Here is a 20,398-nt window from a genome sequence, read left to right as displayed (position 1 = left end):
CTGTTCTGATAGAGACGAGATGGTTGCTGGACCCAAAAGCACTACGGGGTGCTGGGGGCACCGTCAATGCTTGGGTGGGGTACCACGGGGGGCACTGGGCGCTCCTGGAGGAGGTGTCAAGTGGGTACTCGTGACCTTCACTGACCCTGTAAATGCCATGAGGGGTCCAGGGCAGAGAGAAGTCCCATCTTCTCTTGCCCCATGCCCAGCAGTGGACCCCCGTGGAACCGAGGCCCCTTTCAGAGACTCCGACACACGGGCTCTGGGGCGGAGCGTAGGGTTCGGGATCCATGGAGCCCTGATCATTTTAAGGTGCAGCAGGACTGAGAAAGGCCCCTACAGTCTTCAGACAAGCTCTGACCCTACATTTCGGGCCAAAGGCAGCCCCCCAGAGAGCACCATCCTTTCGTCCCCAGTGAGGCCGCAGGAATTCCTGGGCATGCACTGTTCCTTCTAGAACATCAACTCAGAGCCAGCTAACTTGTCTCTGAAGCAAGGGGGCATGTGCGAGACTGTCCCAGCCCAGCCATCCACCAGCCGAGCAACCCCAGACAGGCCGCAGCCTCTGGGAGCCTCATCTCCCCATTGAGCCAAAGGAACCCCAGCCTCCCCTGGCCGCCTCCACCCCCGTGTGGACCAGGCAGAGAATACCCTGCCGCCAAGATGCTGCAGAGCCAGGACGCGTGCTCTGCTTATTCAACTCAACTTCCCCTGGACTTGGAGTCTGTTCTGGGGGGTGGGGAAGCTGGAGGCCTGTGTGCCCTGTGCGGGGAGCTTGTCTCTCACTGTCCTTTTTCTTGTCAAGCCCAGATGCAACCTCAGAATTCTTCTGAACCCAGGGTTCCGGGAGCCACCACCTGACTCCGAGACAGCATACCGCCTCGGTTGCCCCTAATTCTGGTCCATACTGCCTTTCAAATGTGAAAAGGATGGATCACAACTCTGTGACAGTGTTTTGAGAGCATTTTCAGGATGCTTGTGTGACGTGCAACCAAGCTCCAAACCACAGACCCTGAGACTCACTCAACGAGCCCCGTCTCCCGAGGGAGTCTTTCCCAGTGGTGCTGGTGGGAGGTGCTGGGGACCTGGAAACAAGGGCCGCTGCTGTCCACAGCCCGCAGCCCATCAGGGACCAGTGGGCACAGTCAGCAGGCCAGCCCCAGGCTCGGGTGTGTCTGTGTTCTGGGGGGACTGGGCAGAAGCCTGGAGCCGGGGCTGGGTCGGGGTGCGCACCTGTGGCTACAAGGACCACACACAGCGAGTAGCCTGCAGCACCAGCCTGCAGTCTCTCAGGACCCCACCTGGGCCTTTTGGGAGCTGGACTCCAGCTCTGTGAGGCTGGCCACAGGTCAGAGTTGCTGGCGGGCAGAACCCTGGCCCTTCCAGAGACGCTGAGGGCACCTCAGGATTTCTCCGATCCAGCAGCCCTCTTGGGTGGGGAGGCCCTGACCCCAAGGAACCCTCCAGCAACCTGGCCTCAATCTTGGAAGAGCCTGCTGCTCCCTGCCCCAGAGGCAGCCTAGCAACCCCCAAACTCGCAGACCCATGGCCCACTTGCAGGATCTGGGGTTGTCTGGGGTGTCTGTGCGTGCATGTGTGCACCCGCACGCATGTGTGTACTTGTGTGCATGCATGTGTGCATATGTGTATGCATGTGTGTGTGCATACATGTGTGCAAGTGTGCACATGCAATGCAGAGGACGGCCTTTGTGTGACCTGCTGGTCTGGGTGACCTACATCTGAACAGCAACAGAAAGAGGCCCCCGTGCTTGAGGACCCTCGGGACAAAGTGAGTACGCACATTACAGTTCACTCCCAACCGAGCACCCGCTGATGCTGCTCTTTCCCCGCCTGGTGTGCAGGCAGCTCCTCCCACCAGCCCTGAGCCTCCTGGCAGCGCCATTTCTCTCTCCAGGAGCAGGAAGGCACTCAGGCCCGATTCATCGCCTGACCACAGGCGTCTTGGCTCCCACATACATCAGGATTCCATGAGGTCACGTACGGGCCCCAGCACAGAGGGGGCTGTTGACCTAAGGAGGGCACTGGGGTGACAGTGAGGGGCCTAGGACTCAGTCCCCTCCCTCAGCAACAGCCCACCAGGTCCTACAGCTCCTCGTACCGCCCTGATCCCTTTCTCAGCCTGTGCTGCCCACCAGGTGCCTCAGTGTGTCACGGTGCTAGCCCTCACTGCATCTCGGGGACAGTGACTCCTTCTTGCCTCCTTTGTGCTCACAGGGGTGAGCGCCTGCCCACACTCACAGCCTCTCCAGGAGGGAGCCGAGCCTCATTTCCCCTCTCTCAGCCCCATTTCACAGATGGCACAAACTGAGGCCCAGAGAGGCAGCGTCCTTCTCAACGGGCACAGAGTTGGGGCTCTCGGGTCCCCACGCTGCAGGTCCCACCCCAGAGCTGCATGGTCTCCTTGGCGCTCAAGTGGCATATCCTGTGCATACGACCACCTCGGGCTTCCAGTTCCCATAAAGAACGCTGTCACCTCATCCAGGCAGCCCTCCGTGGGGGCAGGTACCAACCCCCAGCCTCGTGAATGCAGGCTGATTCTGAATCCATGCCTCGGACTCCAAGCCAGACCCTTCAGCCACTCAGTTTTGCTCTAATGCCAAGCCCCAGACCCAGTGCCCTGCTCAGCTTCCCCCGTGGGGCCCAAATTGCTGCCCAGAGAAGCAGGTGCCTGCTGTTTAACTCCATCCTTACTCTAAGGAGGGTCGGTTTCTCCCTTCACATGCCTGATTTCTGCCCTGACAGGATAATAAAGCTCTGCTGGGCCCCTAGAAGCTTCTGCACCATGCCTGGTGGTCAACACAGCCACTCCGCTCTGCTGCATGGCCTCGATGCCCCAGGCGGCAATCGGCGCTCCCTCCATCTTCCTGCTGAGGACAGGCCAGGTGGCCCGCGAAGCCACCAGCCACGTGGACGCAGCAGGGCGCGTGTTGTCCTTGGCCCTCGCTGAGCCGGGAGCACTTTGGGGAAGGAACCAGTTCTGCCTTTTCCAATAATGAGATTTCACCCGGCCCGCGTTTCTGCTCTGAGCTGAGGAAATTGCAGAGTTTTCGTTGGAGAGCTTTGCAACCTCGGGGGCTGCGGAGCTGGAAAACGTCAGGTTCATCCAGATGAGGGAGGCGCTCACTCGGCATATGCCAGCCCCGCGAGCGCGTGCGGCTGCCCCTTCTGACGGCCAGCCAGCTCTTCATTTCCTCTCCCTGCCATCTGATGCTGCATGCCTCCCTTCAACAAAAATCCCACGGGTCCCTGGGGAAGCCAGCCCCGCCGCTGCCGCCTGGCACCACGACCCTCCTGGTCCAACCCAAACAGGCCCCCAGGGACCGCGCCGCACGCTCGGCTTTCCCGTGGATTCTGCAGTCTAATTTTAGCCAGCGCACGGCACGCTCCTAAATGGAGACACAGAGATAATTCGAGAAGACAGACGCTTCTTGTTCGAGGCTGCCGGGGGCAGCGCGGGCGGGGTGGGGGGTGCAGAGGTGGCCAGCGAGCCAGCCATCCGTGGAGCAGACCCAAGAGGGAAGCGTCGACTCTCCTGCTGCCCGTGGGGTCTGGCCACAAATCTGCACCGATGTGCAAAAAGGCAGCCAGTCCGAGTCGGTGTGCCCTGGGCAGGGCTCAGAGAGGGTGCAGGCCTCCCTGGCTGGCTCTCTCCGGACAGGCAGAGGAAGGTGGTGGGAGCCCCGGGGCTCTGGGGGCAGCACACCTGGGTTTCCACCCAGACCAGAGGAACTTAGGTGCATTCCCAAAAGGTGTGGAGCCATGGCTTCACGTCTGCACAACAAGGGGGAGGTGACGCCAGCCTGGGGGGCTGTGGGGAGGGTGGAGCTGCTGTGGTCCCACGAACAGGAGCTGGGGCAGCAGTGCATTGCCCAAGAAGGACCGGGGAATCAGCTCACACATGCGCAGAGCACCAGGGATGTGCACAGGCACGGACCGTCACCATCCACCCGGCAAAGATTTCCTCCCCGGGGAACCTGGAGGATTCTGACAGCCTGCAGTGGGAAGGCGAATGCTGGGGGGCCCTTCTATGAGTCGCTTCCTTGATGTCCCCGGAGACTTCACATAGCAAAGGCCACCCAATTCCCCTGTGCAAGCTCTTGAGGCCCAAACAAATCACATTTGAAATCCTGCTGTGAGATTTTCATCCAGGCAGCACACAACGGAAGAGGAAGGGCCTCCAGGCAGGGGAGGTCGAGACCACTGAGGCCATGATTTTCCGTGTACCACAGTCTGCGAGCGAGTCTAACACTATTCAGGTGAGTGTTAAAGAAAGATGTCCACGTAGTCGGAAACCACCTCCTGCTGCCCCCACCCCAGGTCATGCCTCGCCAGTCCACGTCTGTGACCTTCCCCCCACGACACGGCCGTCTCCGGTCCCAGCCCAGTTCTCACCTGCACCACCAGTCAGGTGCTGCTCCAGGGTGTCTGGGCTCGAGTCTACTCACAACTGTGCTGTGCAGGTCAAACGCAGGTCTAATCTACCATCACCAACACCATTACTGCCATCACCACCATTACTGCCATCATCACCACCATGACAACTGTCATCACCACCATCACTACCACCGTTACTGCCATCACCACCATTATTACCACCATTACTGCCATCACCACCACCATGACAGCTGTCATCACCACCATCACTACCACCATCACCACCATCACTACCACCATCACCACCATCACCACCACCACCATTACTGCCATCACCACCATCACTACCACCATCACTGCCATCACCACCATCACCACCACCACCATTACTGCCATCACCACCATTACCACCACCATCAGAACCACCACCACCACCATTACTAACATCAGCACCATTACTACCACCATCACTACCACCATTACTGCCATCACCACCACCATGACTACTGCCCACACCTGAGTCTCCAGGACGGGGCCAGGGGCACAGGGGACACCTTGTCCCCAGACCAAGGGACAGGGCAGCAGAGCCAGCGGCAGGGGCCAGGCTGACAGGCCCACCTCCTCCAAAACCCAAGAGACTCTGTAAACAGCACAGACCTCACATCCTTCCCTCATCAGCTGTGTGGCTCTAGCGATGTCACTCTGGACATTTAGATGACCAGCCAAGTCCCAGGTCCAAGGGTCCACACTTGTCACCTGGGCAGCACATGAGTGAAGCTGTCCCACCCTCCTCTCCTCCAGACTTTCAGAGCAGCAAGCCTGGGGACGCTGGGTTGAACACGGAGCACGTGGAGATCGCCGAGCACAGGGACACGTGCTTTGTGACAAGCTCCTCAGAGGAGGGCACATGGACCCTGGGCGCCACTGCACAGAGGGGTGAGGCATTGACCACAAGTGGCCTAGGTGCCAGATCCCTCCCTTGCCAGCTGTGGGGCCTTAAGTGCATCACTTGATCTCTCCAGGCCTCTATCTGTTCATTTGTAAAGAGAATCATAAAATCCACCTCACAGAAGTGTCCTGAGCACCAAGTGTGACGGTACGCACAGCACGCTTGGTGGGTCTGGCTCTCAGTCAGGGCTGGATGAATCAGGAGCAACCGCCATCACTGCCACCATCATTACCTTCACTGCTAGTACTGCCACCATCACCACCATGAGTACTGTCATCACCACCATTACTACCACCATCACCACTACAATTACTGCCATCACCACCATTACTACCACCATCACCACTACAATTACTGCCATCACCACCATTACTACCACCATCACCACTACCTTTACTATCATCACCACCATTACCACCATCACCACCACCATTACCACCATCACCATTATTACTGCCATCATCACCGTTACTACCATTATCATCACCATTACTACCATCATCACCACCATTACTACCTTCACCATATTACTACCATCACCACCACAATTACTACCATGACCACCATTACTACCATCACCACCACCACCATCACCACCATTACTACTATCATCACTACCACCATCAACACCATCACCACCATTACTATCATCATTGCCACCAACATTAATACCGTCACTACCATTGCTACCATCATCACCATCACCATCACTATCATCACCACCATTATTACCATTGCCACCATTACTATCATCACCACTACTACCATCATCACTACCATGACCACCATGACCACCATTACTACCATCACCATCAGCAATATCACCATGACCATCACTACCACCATTACTACCACACCACCACCACCACCACTGTCATCATCACTACCATCTCCATCATGAACATCACCACCATCACCACCACCACCATTACCATCATTCTTAGCATCATCACCATCATCACTCTCCCACGACCCCCGTGACCACCATCATCACCATCACCATCAGCTCTCGAGCTCTGCCAAAGCATTTCCCAAACGAAGGCAGTCAGCTGTGACTGTTCATTCTTTCTCCCATTCAATCAGCACTTTTAGCCCCTGTAGGACGAGCCTATGGACACCAAGATGAATAAATCAGCATCCCTAACCTCAAGCCTCAAACTCTTAGTGTGTCCTCTGAAGGCAGCCCAGGTGACGGAGTAACTGACTCTGCCTGGGGAGGTCAAGGAAGGCATCCTGGAGGGGGAGGCCTCAGAGCTCGGCCCTGGAGGTGGATGCTAAAGGTTCACATTCATGAAGGTCCTATTTGTGGTGCTCACTCTGCCACCACCTCATCCCCATCCCCCCGGACGAGGCCCTCCACCCTCGGGCACCAACTCCCTCTCCTTCCTGCCTTCCCCATCCTAGACTCAGACCTCAGGTCTGAAACTCAGCCTCCGCAGGGCAAGGTCCAGACCCTCGATCATCCTGCCCTCTGTTCTGAATGTATGACTGTGAAGCCGCATCACTAACATGTGAAGCATGGTCACTAACGGGCTGGACAGCCACAAATCCCTACACTCTCCGTGGGAAGAATATACCACCACATCTCCCCACCCTGCACTTGCACAATTGATCGTTTTGAACCCGGCTACAGAAATTCACATTTATCCTTACTGAATTTCATTTCCTTGGCTCTAGAACATGGTCCCAGCCTGAAAGACCTTTCTGAGTCTCATTCTGTCAAGAGGAGAGTAACTGGCGTCCTCGCTGACAGTCAGACCTGACTCGGGGTCTTTCTGCAAACCCACGACCAGCGGAAGGCTTCCCCCCTGCATGCAGGACACGCACATCCCGCTGGGGGGCCGGGCAGCAGTGGGGGCTGATTTTAGAGGCAGGGCTGCTCCAAATGCTGTCTGCCATCGGTTCCGCCTCAGAGTAGGCTCTGCACTGAGCCGAATGGAGAAGGCAGAGTTATCGTGAGCAGGAAGGCCCTGTGGCACAAGCCCGGCCAAGGTCCTGGGCTGTGCCCCAACCCCAGGCCACCCTGACGGCAAATGCTCTCCGGACACAAGAGGGTCGGGGTGAGCCAGTGCGGCTAACTCGTGGGGACCATCTGCACTTCCCAGTTTCTGGAAGGTGGCTTCACACACACAGCCTCCCAGAAGCACTAACTGCCCGCAGGCCTCTCGGCCCTGCAGACGTCGGATTGGTAGAATTCCAGGCCCCCATGAGGGTCAAGAGTCCTCCCAGGGCCCTCGAGTCCTGACTGCCGCCTGGTCACCCCAAGACCTTTCCGAAGGACCTGGTTGTGGACCAAGACCATCTGGACTGGCCACAGCTGGACAGAGAGTGGCTGGGGAGGCCTGGAAAACCCAGCAGGGACTGAAGAGGGCAGCGACTCCAGGTGGAAAGCGAGAAGTGCCAGGGCCCAGGGTGGGAGGGGCGGGAGGGAGGCGAGGTCACTCTGAGTGGAGACACTCATGGCCTCGGGGCTGGGAGGGACAGAGCCCAGGGGCCAGCTGGAGGGTCACCCTCGCGAGGGGAGTGAGCAGGCAGGGGCTCTGTCAGGCTGGAGGGCAGATGCCTAAAGGGACAAGGATGGAAATCTGGCATCAGGGACCCAATGCCCCTCATCCCTTCACCTGAGAATCAAGACGTCCTCCTGATCCAGGGAAAGGTCCAGACCTGGGCCCAAAATCCAGCCCTGCACTTCCCTGCTACGTGACTTTGGGCAGGTGGCTTTCCCTCTCTGGGCTCCAGGTTCTCCCGTGTGCACTGCGGAGCCAATGCAATGCACACCTCACGGGCTGCTGGGAAGAACTGTCCAGTCGACCATCAGGACCGGACTACGAGGCAGTGAGGGCAGAACGCACCGTCCTCGACACCAAGAGGGAGCGTTACTGTTACTCTGCTTCTCCAAACAGAAGGGAGAGATTACCTGTGGAGGCAACCGCCCCCCGCCCCATCTCGGGGCCTCAGGCTTTCTGAACCAGCCCCCCTGACCGGCCCAGCGCTGGGGCTCCTCAGGGAGCAGAGGCCGCCCGGTGCGGGCCCCACAAGCACCTGCCCTTCCCAGCGCTGAGAGAGCGTCCCAATAAACGCAGGATGGCGCCGACTGGAAAGGAGCCCAGGATGGACTGTCCACATTCTCCGAAACGGAGACTCAGAGCCAAAGCATCAGAGACCGCCCGCGGGTGCTCCGCACAGCCGTCAGCCGGCCGCCGGCCCTCCCACCCCGGGACACGCGCTCAGGGGCCGGGCACCCAGCACCCGCCAGCCCACCCTCCAGTCTCCAGAGGCAACAAAAGGGCTTCCCCGTGGTTCCCACCCTGGAGGCACGGGGACGCTGAGGCCGAGGGTCCCCTCCCCGCCCTCCTGTGTGGCCTGCCCCTCGGAGGGGACACCTCGCACCCCACAGCCTCGCAACAGCAGCCCAGGAACGAGGGACCATGCAGGTGAGGATTGAACGCAGCCCCTCCACCCTCCAGCTGAGTGTGCGGCCCTTGCACGCCCCTCCTGAATCTCCCCGAAGCCGGCAGGAACAACAATCACGACTGCATTACAATAGTAAGCGCCTACCCTCCCCGGAGTGGGCAAGAGAGCCGGAGAACGGGCCGTGATGGGTGTGCCCATGCCCAGCGGCCCTCAGACAGTATCCCTGGATGCAGATGGACGCCTCGGGCTGGCTCGCCGGTCATGGACCCCGTGTTAAGGGCTTTGTTAGGCATTGTCTCCTTCCATCCTCACCACAAGCCTTACAGCCCATTTTCCAGATGAGGAAACTGAGTCCCAGGCTTGTCCAAGGCCGCGCAGAAGGTAAGCGGGGACCAGGGCTCGGCTGCAGTCCCCCCACATCCCCTGACGGCTGGCCATGGTAAGGAAGCCCACAAACGCAACAGGATCCCCTCGCCCTCCAGCGCCCACACAGGAGCCCTGAGCTTGGGCGGGTGGCTTTCCCTCGGCCACTGACCCCGCCACTGCAGGCAGGACCGCGGGACTCGGCACCCAGGAGCTTCCGCCACAACGCCCTGCCCCTTCAGGAAAGCCAATGACCCTCCTCCCTCCTTGGCTGTGACCCGGCCCGTCCCCGGGGCCCTCCTTCCGGAGCCGCTGCAGCTTGGCGGGTCGACGCGCAGTGACATTCCCTTCTGGAGCCACGGCGCCTATCCTCCCAGGAGACCCACAGATCGGAAAGTCCACTGTAGGCCGGCATGAGGTCATCGCACAGGCCGGGCCTCCAGCGTTGCATCAGCCCGTCTGGGCCGGCACGGGCGCTGCTGATCACAGTTTCCATGGAACAAACCTGAAGCCTTCGTGGGCCAGGCAGCCGGAGGGGCCCGGTCCCCAGCTCGAGGGTTGCAGCAGGGCCTGTCTGATTCTGTAGGCTCTCTCGGACCCCTCCTTGCCAGACCCCCCAGGTAGAGATGGTCCGCTCTGGGCTACTTGGCTCAACATGGATCATGAACACCTGGCACAACCCAGGCCACCTCCAGGGGCACGTCCTCAGAGCTTGACCTGCACCCCTGAAAACCTCTGACCACTCAAGGTGTGATGCCAGACCAAAGCCCCTTGGCATGGACATCATCTGAGACCATGCTCCATGCTCTTTGCCGCTGCCACATGCTCCTGCCTCTGCCAAGCAGCCACACCCTCCCCAATGCCCAGCTGGTCACTGGCTCCCAGCCTGCAGGCTGCCAGCCACCCGTACCAGGAAGGAGGCCAGGCCCACGCTCACCCACTGCCCAGCCCTTCCTGGACCCGAACCGGAAACGAAAACACACAGCCCCCATCCACGCTCGGAGCTGTGCATACGGCTGCCCCTGACCACCCCGTCCAGCTCAGCTGGGAGGAGCAGACCGTCCTTCCTTCCTTGCCAGACACAACTCAGCAGCCTAAGAAAACTCTGATCTGAAACCAACCAAAGATTCATGCCCAGAGACTCGCTTTTACTTAACCACACATACCCTGCAGGAATTAACAGGGAGAAAAACCCCCTTCCACACTGGTGTGGGTCTCTAGTTGAATTGTCACCCCACAAGACAGGTCTAGGTCCTAACCCCTGGAACCTGGGAATGCGACCTTATTTGAAAACAGGGTCTTTGGAGACGTAATTAAGTTACGGGTCTCCAGATAAGACCACCCTCGATTAGGGCGGGCCCTAAATCCAATGACAAGTGTCCTGTAAGAGACACAGGGAGAAGAGGACAGGCCACGTGGAGACAGCCGCAGAGACTGGAGTGATGTGGACACAAGCCGAGGGACACCTGGGGCCACCAGGAGCCGGGAGAGGCAGGAAGTGTTCTCCCCTAGAGCTTCCAGAGGGAGCACAGCCCTGCTGACACCTTTTTACCTTTTTAAGGTGGTTCCCTCTTATTTTATTCTTTGACCATTGGCCCTGAGCTAACATCTGTTGCCAGTCTTCCTCTTTCTTTTGTTTCTCCCCAAAGTCCCAGGACATAGTTGCATATCCCAGCTGTATATAAGTCATTCTAGTTCTTCTACGTGGGACGCCGCCACAGCATGGCTTGATGAGCCGTGTGTAGGTCCACACCCAGGATCCGAACTCGTGAACCCCAGGCCGCCGAAGCAGAGTGCACAAACTTAACCACTTGGCCAGGGGGCCGGCCCCCCTGCTGACCCTTTGATTTCACATTTCTGGCCTCCAAACTGGGAGAGAGTAAATTTCTGTCTTTTTAAGCCACCAAATCCCAGACATTTGTTCCACCAGCCACACGAAACTCATAGAACTGCAACATCCCTGTCCATCCCAGGAATTAGAGAAGGTCCCTGCAAAGCGGGCGGAGCTGAGGGCCTGGCGGCTGAGACGCCTCTGACCCTGACTCTCTCATGTCCCTCTGCATCCCTAGGGGTCCGCCTGTTGGGCGCTGGGCCACCCCGCATGGCCTGGCACGGCAGGGAGGCCCTCTAGGGAAAGCACAAATGGACTCCAAGGAGAGAGCAGCGGCTGGGGAGGACGTGGCTCATGGGACAGAGCCGGGAGGCAGGACGTGATCCTTCCAGGGCTGCTCTGCTCACTGCTGCAGCCGTGGGATGGATCGTGCGGGCTGGTGTTCCAGACAGAGCTGCTGTTCCCACCCAGCAGGCTCCAGAGCTGGGCTCCTCCTGTCCCCAGCATGGGTCTAACTAGCAGCACCTGCTGGAACAGCATCCATGGACCCGAGAGGGACACCCGGCCTGTGGACACCATCAACTGGTGAGCACAGAGGACACAGAGCCAGCTTGAGCAGAGCCCCAGGGCCGCTCACCGCCGGCAGCCTTGTCCCACTGTAGCATCTGCCTTGCCTCTGAACTCAATGCCAAAGGGGAACTCAGAATTGGCCCCGCCAGCCCCTGGCCGCCAGCTCCACCAATGAGCCCCTCAGTCCCTTCCAAAGAAGGGAAAAGCACATTCTGGAAGGTGTCTGTGGTTCCTCTCCACAGAGAAGTTTGGGTCAAGTTGACAAAACCTTGAAGAGGCTGTCAGAGATGGAGTAACAACAGTCCCAATGAGGTGGACGACCCAGATGCTGCAGAGCACGCTCCTTCCCCACCACACAGAGAACATCTTCTCCGGCAAATAGTCCCCAGATGTCTGGGCACCCAGGAAGTGTCCTTCGTCCCCAGTCCTGCAGCTCACTAACCACGTCCAACATGCTTCGCACTTTGCCGTCTCCGCGGCATTTCTTCATGCCCCAACAGCCCCTCGTTGCCCAGTCATGAGCCTTTCCCTCTGGAGCCCACTAGACTCTGGTTTCCTGAGCCCTGTGTGATCTCCAGCATGGGCCGCCCCAGGGAGGCCCTCGGCAAGTAGCAGGTGACAGGATGGCTCCTGGAGGGGTCTGGGGGCTCAGCAGTCACGGCCTGGGCAGTGGGAATGAGGACGTGGACCTGGGCCTCTGGTGCCAAGCTCACGGTTCTCTGGCCTTAGAGACCTTGACGGCGCCATTCTCCATCCACATCCCGGGAGGGCAGCTCTGCACCCCCCAGAGGAAGCCCAGGCCGCCTTCGTGGACAGCTAAGAAAGCCCCTTCTCAGGAGAGGCCCCATTCCCGCCCCAGGAAAGCTGACTTCCAGGAAGAAGTGTCAGTGGAAAAGCCAGAGCCCTGGAAAAAGGGGATCAGCGATTAGGTAAGCGACGGGGTCTTTCTGAACAGCTCAGAGGCGGGCAGGCAGACCGGACGATCGTCATTTGGATGCAATACATCATTCTCCCACCGGCACCCGGGATTTCGCAGAGAAAGCTCCAGTTTAGTCTGTTGGGTCTTGTAGCCCCTTTAAACATTCAACGGCTTAAAAGGAGATTTGGCTCCAGGCCCAGATCTTCCCCTGGGGCGGCTCTCCTCTGCTCCACAGCCCCCCTCCTGGACACGGCTCCCCCCAAAAGGACAGTCCTTCCACCACAGAGCCCTAAACAGAGGCCCTCCCCAGGCCGAGCACCCCGTCCCACGCCCCAGACCCCTCCAGGGTGGCCCCGTCAGAACCAGGCTCACCCCAGGGCTGGGGAGGCCGAGGGAGCCGCGGGCTGCTGACGCCCGCCTCCACCACACACCCAGGCCCAGGGTCTGCACCCAGGGGGGCCCCGGGCACCATGCCGTCTGGCTAAAACTAGGCGCCGCCCTGCAGGAGAAGCACTTATCTCGGCCCTGACGGTCTCCATCCCCAGTTCGCTTCCTCTGGGGCTCCTCACAGGGGACAAAGGAGGCCTCTGTGGGGCCACGCACACCCCAGGAAAAACCCCAGCGCTCCCAACAGACTCTCTAGAATTCGCTAAGTCCCTATTCTGAAGGAGCACTGAGCACAAAACTCAGCATGTGTGTGCCAGCAGTGACTTGGCCATCCACCCAAAGTGCCCAGAATCCTTCCGGCTCAGCCAGCGCTTCTCAGAGCTGTGGGACAAATTGGCTTTTAATGAGGGGAAGCCATCCTTCCAGAGGAGGAATGTGGCTGCAAGAGAAATATTTTTCAACGGTGCGGCCCCCTCCTTTTCAAGAGACTTCTCTAGCAGCCAAGTGGTTAAAATGGCAAGTGTCATTATTTGAAACCTGCTGGAAAGCAAAGCGCTAAATCACTTTTATCTCAAAAGAAATAAAAATTCTGTCTTGCTCCCCACGAGACAAAGGGCAGCTGGGAATGGGAGGCCCACCCACCCAACTTTATCACCGCACTGAGAAGGAAAAAAGCAAAGGAAAACAGGCTCGGGGGCCGCCGAAGACATCACCGCCTTCTGCTGGTCTTCATTACGAGCGACAGGCCGCATTTTCCAACAGGAGTACATCTAACAGCTAGGGACGTCCAGGGCTAGGAAAACCTGCTTCAGAACGTGACGAAATTGTGATCAACAAAAATCTCTCCTTCCTGGAAGCCACTCCCGCTGAAATCAAACGCCATGACCAGAAAGAATGGGTCCCCACAATTCTGAACAAATTCCTGAGCGGCTGTTTCGCTCAACGCCTGCCCACCCTCAGCCACACGGCAAGGCCTGCACCGCTGTTGGGAGGAGCGGAGAAGGAAAACAGGGCTATTCATCGGAGGCCCATTTCTTTTTTTAAATAAGTTTCATCCTTTAATAATAAAGGTAGGCAACGTCGTGAAACGCGGGCTGGGGTCCACGCACATGCATGAACTCTCACCTCTGCCTCTCACACACAAATACGGGCTGGGCACTATGGCTGTCCCCATTTCACAGTAGGGAAAACTGAGTCTCTGACAGGCTGGGCAGCTCGCCCGGGATCTCACGGCCAGTAAACGGTGAGCTGGGATTCAAAACCAGTCTGACCCTCCCGGTGCTGCCCAACAGCAATGCATTCTTCATGTATCTGTGCTCATGGGAAAACAGCTTTTCTGGCTCGGTCAGAAAATCAGGGAGGCAGGATTTGTTTTAAGATCCTGATTTTTTTTTTAAGACAGATAAAGCTTTTTCCTGGACCTTTACAATAAAAGGCACACCGTAAGCACAGAAAAGGCACCAGAAATTACAAAGACTTGGTACCACGCAGAAAAGCTACTGCGCAATAAACTAATTCCAACCCCCAATGCCGCTGCCCAGCCTCAGCACACGCACCTTCGCAGCTCAGAACTTCAACCCACAGGAAAACGGGCAGCGGGTGCCACTCTGGCTGTGGGTCGCTGAGCAGGAATCCAAGCCGAGCGCTCCACAGGTGGGCCCTGGTCAGCCCCCAGCATCTCTCGAGGTGCCATCACTGGTACCCACGTTTTACAAACAAGAGTCCTACAACTCACCAACGTCGCCTGCTTCACCTGGATCCCCTCAACAGCAAAAACTCCATCCCAGTCTGCACGACCCCCAAGCCAGCCTCTGACACCAGCTCCCCAGGAGAGCCCCTAAGCCACCTCCTGCCGGGCAGAGGACAGCCCGGAGGTCCACAGTTCATCCCGGGTCTCTGGGCAAGTGTGGTCAGAGGGTGCGTCTCCATAACTTGCAAATGGTGCAGTGGCAGCAGGATGCAGGCGCCCAGGCCTCCCGCTGTCCTGCACGCTGCAGCTGTCCTGGAAACCTGCTCCGGCCACACAAGGGCTGCCCGGTTCGGCAGGACCCACAGACCCCCCTCCACACACTGGCCGCCAGCCTTCTCCTAATAGGCCCGGCCTGCTCCCACCTTCTGATCTCTCCTTGCTTATCCACATCGGACCACCCGGTTTCTGCCCCACCTGTCCACCTGCTGCGACACTGCATTGACATCGAGGACAAGTAACTCCCATTTGTCAAACGTCACCGTGAGAGAGGTCACATGCTGCTGCTCGTAGCACTTGACCTCATGGAATTTTCGTCCCAGCTCCACGAGGTAGCCGCCTTTCTGCTTCCCTTTTACAGGTGGAGAAGCAGAAGCAGAAGCTTAGAAGGGACAGAGCCACCTGCCGGAGGCCCCGAATCCAGGCCATGACGGAGCGAAGAGTCTGGGCCGAGGCCGCCACCCTCCTGAACCTCTCTTCCGTAGTCAGGCCACACGGCCCCATTCCGACTTCACAGAAAGAGAAGACTTGCCTGTTCGCCCACCCTCCCCGCCCACCGGCAGCCATCGCGGCTGCCACGAAGACAGAATGAAGTGACGGGCACGCACTCTCACCCCCCATGCGCTCAGTGACTGCTGGGGTCCAGCCAAAACTGCGTCCGGCCTGGCAGGACTCAAGTCACAGAGGAGACACAGGCCCCAGGGAGCCCACCCCAGGCGTGAGCACTGGTGAAAGGGACTGGCCGGTCCAACACCGCCCAGAGGGGAGCTGAGGGTTCCGGGGAACTCTCGCCAGCCCTCGGGAATTTCTGAAGGAAATGCTGCCTCATCCTGTCCTCCGTCTCCGGGGACCCCAAGGGTGAAATCAAGAGAGCCAGGACAGCCCTCAGAGACCATCCAGCCGGGGGGTTTCCAAACACGCTTTAGCCACGGCGCCCTTGGCGGGCCCAAATCTTCCTCTGCAAAGCCTGATTATGTCAAAGGAAAGGGAGCCCACCGAGGGGCCTTGGCCGCCACCTAGCCTGAGCCAGAGGGAGGAACCGTGACCTGAAGTGCCTGGTGGGTATCCCCGAACCCCCAGGGCCCTGCCACAGGAAGCTGAACTTGTAAAGTTTCCAGGTGACTCCGACGCCCCCCCGGGGCCTCCCTGGTGACCTGCTTCTCCAAGGCTAACTTACACTGAACCCCAGTCGACAAAAGAGAGGAACGCAGGGCCCCGCGGGCTGCAGTGGGGTTCCCAGGGCCCAGTCTGCTCAGTCCCCCATCTCCGGCATTCCCAGGAAAGCCAGGCTCCAAGCTGGACACCGCTGGGCACTACTGACTTAGAACGTCTCTGAATTGTGGTGGTGCGTGCCTTCCTGAAGCTTCCACTCCCTGGCCAAGCTCTGCCTCCAAGGCCACCCAGAAGGCAGCTGTCCCCTCTTCGCAGGATGGCCCTCCGCCATCGGAAGGCAGGAATCTGCCTGTTTCCACAAGCCCTGGGTCCCGGCTCACCAAAGCCCCATGTCCTGCCCAAGGTGGTCCCCGGGAGACACGTGTATTGGGCCCCGTGGAAGAGTTAGCCATCACTGTCCTCGCATGGCCTCTCCATTCCCACAGACCACAGACACCCCTTGGGACAGCAGCAGTGACCGACAGAAACCGTGGCCACATCGGAATAGCAGCCTGGCCCTGATGGAGAGACAGGCCTGCCAACAGCAGCCTCAGTGGCTCTAACCAAGGAGTGACCGCTCACTGGCGTCTGTTCCAGGTGGCCTGTGGGATGGCCTGGCCCTCCTGCTTACCTCAAACACTTCCTCATCCAGAATCCGGGTGCCGAACACGATGATGCCGTTGACGTCTATCATGGGGTGGTCACTGCGGTCCAGGAATTTGGTGGTCTTCTTTTTGCAGTCCAGGATCAAGGTGACATTTTTCTTGTGGACGCTGAGAGCAATTCTGTGCCACCTGCAAAGAAACAGACAGCCCGGGCGGGTGAAGAGGGACGTGCATCACAGGACGCAATACGGGCACCTGCTGCAAGGTACAGACACGCAGAAAGACTGTCTGTTCCCTGCACGGTCACGGTGGAGCTGAGCCTCTGCAATCAGACGGTCTGGGCACAGACCCCAGCCACACGCGTGCCACTGTGAGAGCCGCTGCACCTCTGGGAACCTCAGATTGCTCGTCTCTCAGACGAGGTCAGCTGTCCGAACCTGTAAACTCAGTGGGAAGCCCTGAGCACAGGCTCTGAAACCCGGCGTGGGCTGGCCAGTGGGCCAAGTGCAGGCAGGGACAGGAGCACCGCCCGGTGGGTATCCCCCAAACCCCCAGCAGCAGGCTGAAGGCTGCTGGAGAAGACCGATTTTGATGGGAAATGGTGGGACCGATGGAGCTATCTGAAACTCTGAGTGAGAAAATACAGGAATCACGTCGTGAAGGTCTTCAAAGACCACTGCACGTGGCTCAGACCTGTCAGCCACAAGAGAGGCCACGCTCGAACCGCCAGGCTTTAGGTACGCACCCAGTAGAGAACGCTGGAAAGACGTGCCTTTGTTTTATTTCGTTTTGATCATTCACCCCCACATCTCATGTGTCTGTATCCTTAAGCATCCTTAAGTCTTTTCTGGAACAAGCTGACTGCAACCGCACAATCTCCTGTGTCCCTTCTGACACCAAGAGGCTACCATCGGATGTACGTCAGTGCATCTTACAAATAGGAACTGGACGTCCACGGGGAAGAAAGGGCTTCCCAAAGCCACGAAGGATGACCCGAGACAGGGACCCAGCCCTCAGGCCCCCGAGGCCTCTCTCTGCTCTCTCTGGGCTGGCGCCCACCCCCTGCTACAACATCCCCATCCGGCCAGCGGGCTTCAGGTGGCCTGCCCCGCCCCTCCAGCAGGAGAAGGATCGGGCTGCTGAGTGGTGCTCACTTACTTGCCATCTGACAGGTTGATGCCCCTGAAGAGAGGATAGTCCTCCGGCCCTGGTTTCCCTGTGTGGTCTTCGTAGAGGAAGACGGGAGAGCGGCCCATCTCCAGGCCGATCTGCTGGATGCCCTGCTCGTTGTAAATGGAGACCAGGAAGGCCTGGCTGCCTTTCTTGGCTTTCACAGTGGTTAGAATGGAGAAATCCTCAGGAAATGCAGATGCTGGAACAGAGGATAGACATAAGAAAGCAGTTAGGAAATCTCCAACTGTGTCCAGCTGCAGGTCTCTGCAACCGAACCAGCTCAGATATCTGACAACCTTTGCCGCATGTGCACAGCCATGGCTGCACATCTGCACCTTGATCAAACGGTTCCTGCAGCCCTTTCCTAGCATCACATGGCCAAGCCTATCCACTTGGAGGCTCAGTTCAAATGCAAACCTCATTGGTCCTTCCAACTGTGAGCCTTCAATGCCATCTTCTCAGTTCCCACACCTCAATACATCTGTGTATAAATCCTAATTAGAACCTCCTAGATTGTGAGCTTCCTCCGGGCAGGGGCTATTTCCGAGGCATCTTTGTACCCTCTGTAGGGCCTCAGGTTGTGTCTAGCAGCTCGTGTCTCATTCAGCACCCTCTGGATGCGGGGAGGAGAGAGAAGCGGGCAGGAAGGCAGCAGGCAGGGGGCATGACTAGAACTGGACCTTTTTTTGCCATTTCTTGGTTGATATGCAAAACAGAGAAAAAGTAGAGAGAAATCAAAAGACTCCAATCCAAATTTTAAAAGGAAAACAAAACCCTGGTGTGTTGGCAGGAGGGAACGCTCCTTAACCACAGACCGGAAACAATCTGAGGTCATTAAAAAGCAGAGCCAGGCTAGCCCTGCCGAGCGCACCCAGGTCTGCTCTACACGTCCAGACTCCACAGGCGCGCCCTGCATCCGGGACGTGACAGGCACTCTCGGCACCCCATCCCCATCAGTCCTGGAGATGAAGTCAGTGATCGTCTCTCACCGCTTGCAACCCGCAATTCTGCAGAGAGCCTGGGGGGCCAATCGAGCACAGTCGAGCCAGCCAGAAACGCTCAGCCAATGTCAATGTGCTTCTCGGAAGCAGCCAGAAGGAGCTGCACCGAGAGAGGGGTCAAAGTGGAACCTCTGCCTGGAGGAAGGGGCCGGACCTGAGGCTGCAGCTGCCCCACGCCCAGGAGCGCTACAGAGGCTGCGAATCTGGCTTAGGGGCCTGGATAAGAACAGAACCCATCGTCAGACCCATCCCTTCTTCAGAATTGCAACAAGGTCAACCAGATGGCCCAGCAGGCCACCAGCCTTGCTGTCAGGTGACAGAACAGAGATGCGAGCAGCTTCCAGCAAGGACACTATCCATGGGCGCCCTCTGCTGACGGAATCGCCGTGCGGCCTGGCAGCTGGCCTGGGCGTCTGGTCCCTGGAGCAGAGCGCCGCAGGTGGCATGCTGGGGAGAAGCTGCCTCCAGGGCACCAGGACAACAGCATCCTGAGGCTTCCCAGGGGGTGGAGGAGAAAACCACCCTCTGTAGGACCCAGAGGGGTGGGATCTTGCTGGAGAGGGCAGGAGAGGCCACCGCTGCTTCAGACGGTGAAGCCACCCCCAGCCTCTAAAGGCTGACAGAGAGAGCATGCTGTGACAGAGGCGGGTGGAAAAGCCCATCTGGCTAAGGTGCCCGTAGGGAAAGGCCCAAGGCTCCCAGCTGGGGTTCAGGACCCCGTGTTAAGGAGCTGGGTGCTGGGGTCTGCTTCTGGGCTCAGCGCCACGGCCCCGCCCACCCCCCAAGGGGACCAGCTCAATGCCCCCATTCCCAAGTGCAGGGGGACAGCTCCAGGAGGCAGGTGACGGTGGTCAGTGCGATCATCTGTCTGAAGAAAGGCCAGTTTCACTGAGGAACCGAGTCAGGCTGTCCTTCTACGGACAGGAAGCCATTTGGGAAGAGGTTTGTTGAGGCCACAACTGTCACACAGCCATCAGCTTCACAGTGTCCCTCCAAATGTGAGGGGGGATGTGAGGGGGGATGAGAGATCATGGCCTGAGCTGTACAGCCACGGAGTGGGAGCCCCAGGAGGGACCCCAGACGCCAGGCCAGTGGCAGGACCTGGTGGCCCAGTTGGTCCCTGAGCAAATGAACGGGCGGGGCCGGAGTGGTGTTGGTCCTGAAGCATCTCAGAGCTCGCTGTCCACATCCAGGGCGGACTGGGCAATTATGACGAGTCAGTGACTCCCTCGCACTCATTTCAAAGGGCCACCTGCCTCATGTCCCCATCTCATGAGGACTCCATGCCACTGACAGTTCTTGTCCTGTCTTGAAGAATGAAGAGCCCGGGAAGTGAGAGGGCCCACTCTCTCCAGCGTGAGACGTGGCCCGGGACCACAAACCGTCTCTCCCGGCTCAGTAAGATGCTATTTCCCAATTTTTAAATCTCTCTGGTAACAAATTTTCTCTGCTCAGATAACCTGAAAGAATAAATTACGTTTAACATTAATCTCTCTCCTGGCAAAATAACAATGGATTTATTGTCACTTTAGAGATGGTCCATTCTAGTCGTGACACGAGCCAGGATGCCGGCACACTTTATAATCCACAATGTCTGGGCAGTCAGGGAGAAATGAGTCTGTCGTCCCACACTTCATATTTTATTTCTCTGAGCAAAGTCATGATTGAGGGGT

At 58.3% G+C, this 20,398-nt stretch overlaps 1 protein-coding gene across 5 annotated transcripts in view; it reads right to left on the bottom strand.

Annotated features, from left to right (window-relative positions):
* The window catches only part of COL5A1 (collagen type V alpha 1 chain), a 171,987-nt gene that overhangs the window by 107,118 nt on the left and 44,471 nt on the right, over nucleotides 1–20,398 (bottom strand). For all 5 annotated transcript variants that reach the window (XR_011432493.1, XM_070251090.1, XM_070251089.1 and 2 more), the window contains exons 3-4: nucleotides 17,710–17,923; nucleotides 16,578–16,740 (exon numbers count right to left, since the gene is read on the bottom strand). Coding sequence is in view for 4 of the 5 variants with exons in the window: in XM_070251090.1 (XP_070107191.1) it covers nucleotides 16,578–16,740; nucleotides 17,710–17,923 (377 nt within the window). In the remaining variant the exon portion in view is untranslated. The remainder of the gene's footprint in view (nucleotides 1–16,577; nucleotides 16,741–17,709; nucleotides 17,924–20,398) is intronic.

Source organism: Equus caballus, chromosome 25 (assembly GCF_041296265.1).
Source record: "Equus caballus isolate H_3958 breed thoroughbred chromosome 25, TB-T2T, whole genome shotgun sequence".
Taxonomy (NCBI): Eukaryota; Metazoa; Chordata; class Mammalia; order Perissodactyla; family Equidae; genus Equus; species Equus caballus.
The sequence above is the reverse complement of the archived record's forward strand: the minus strand, read 5'-3'. Positions and strand labels throughout refer to the sequence as shown.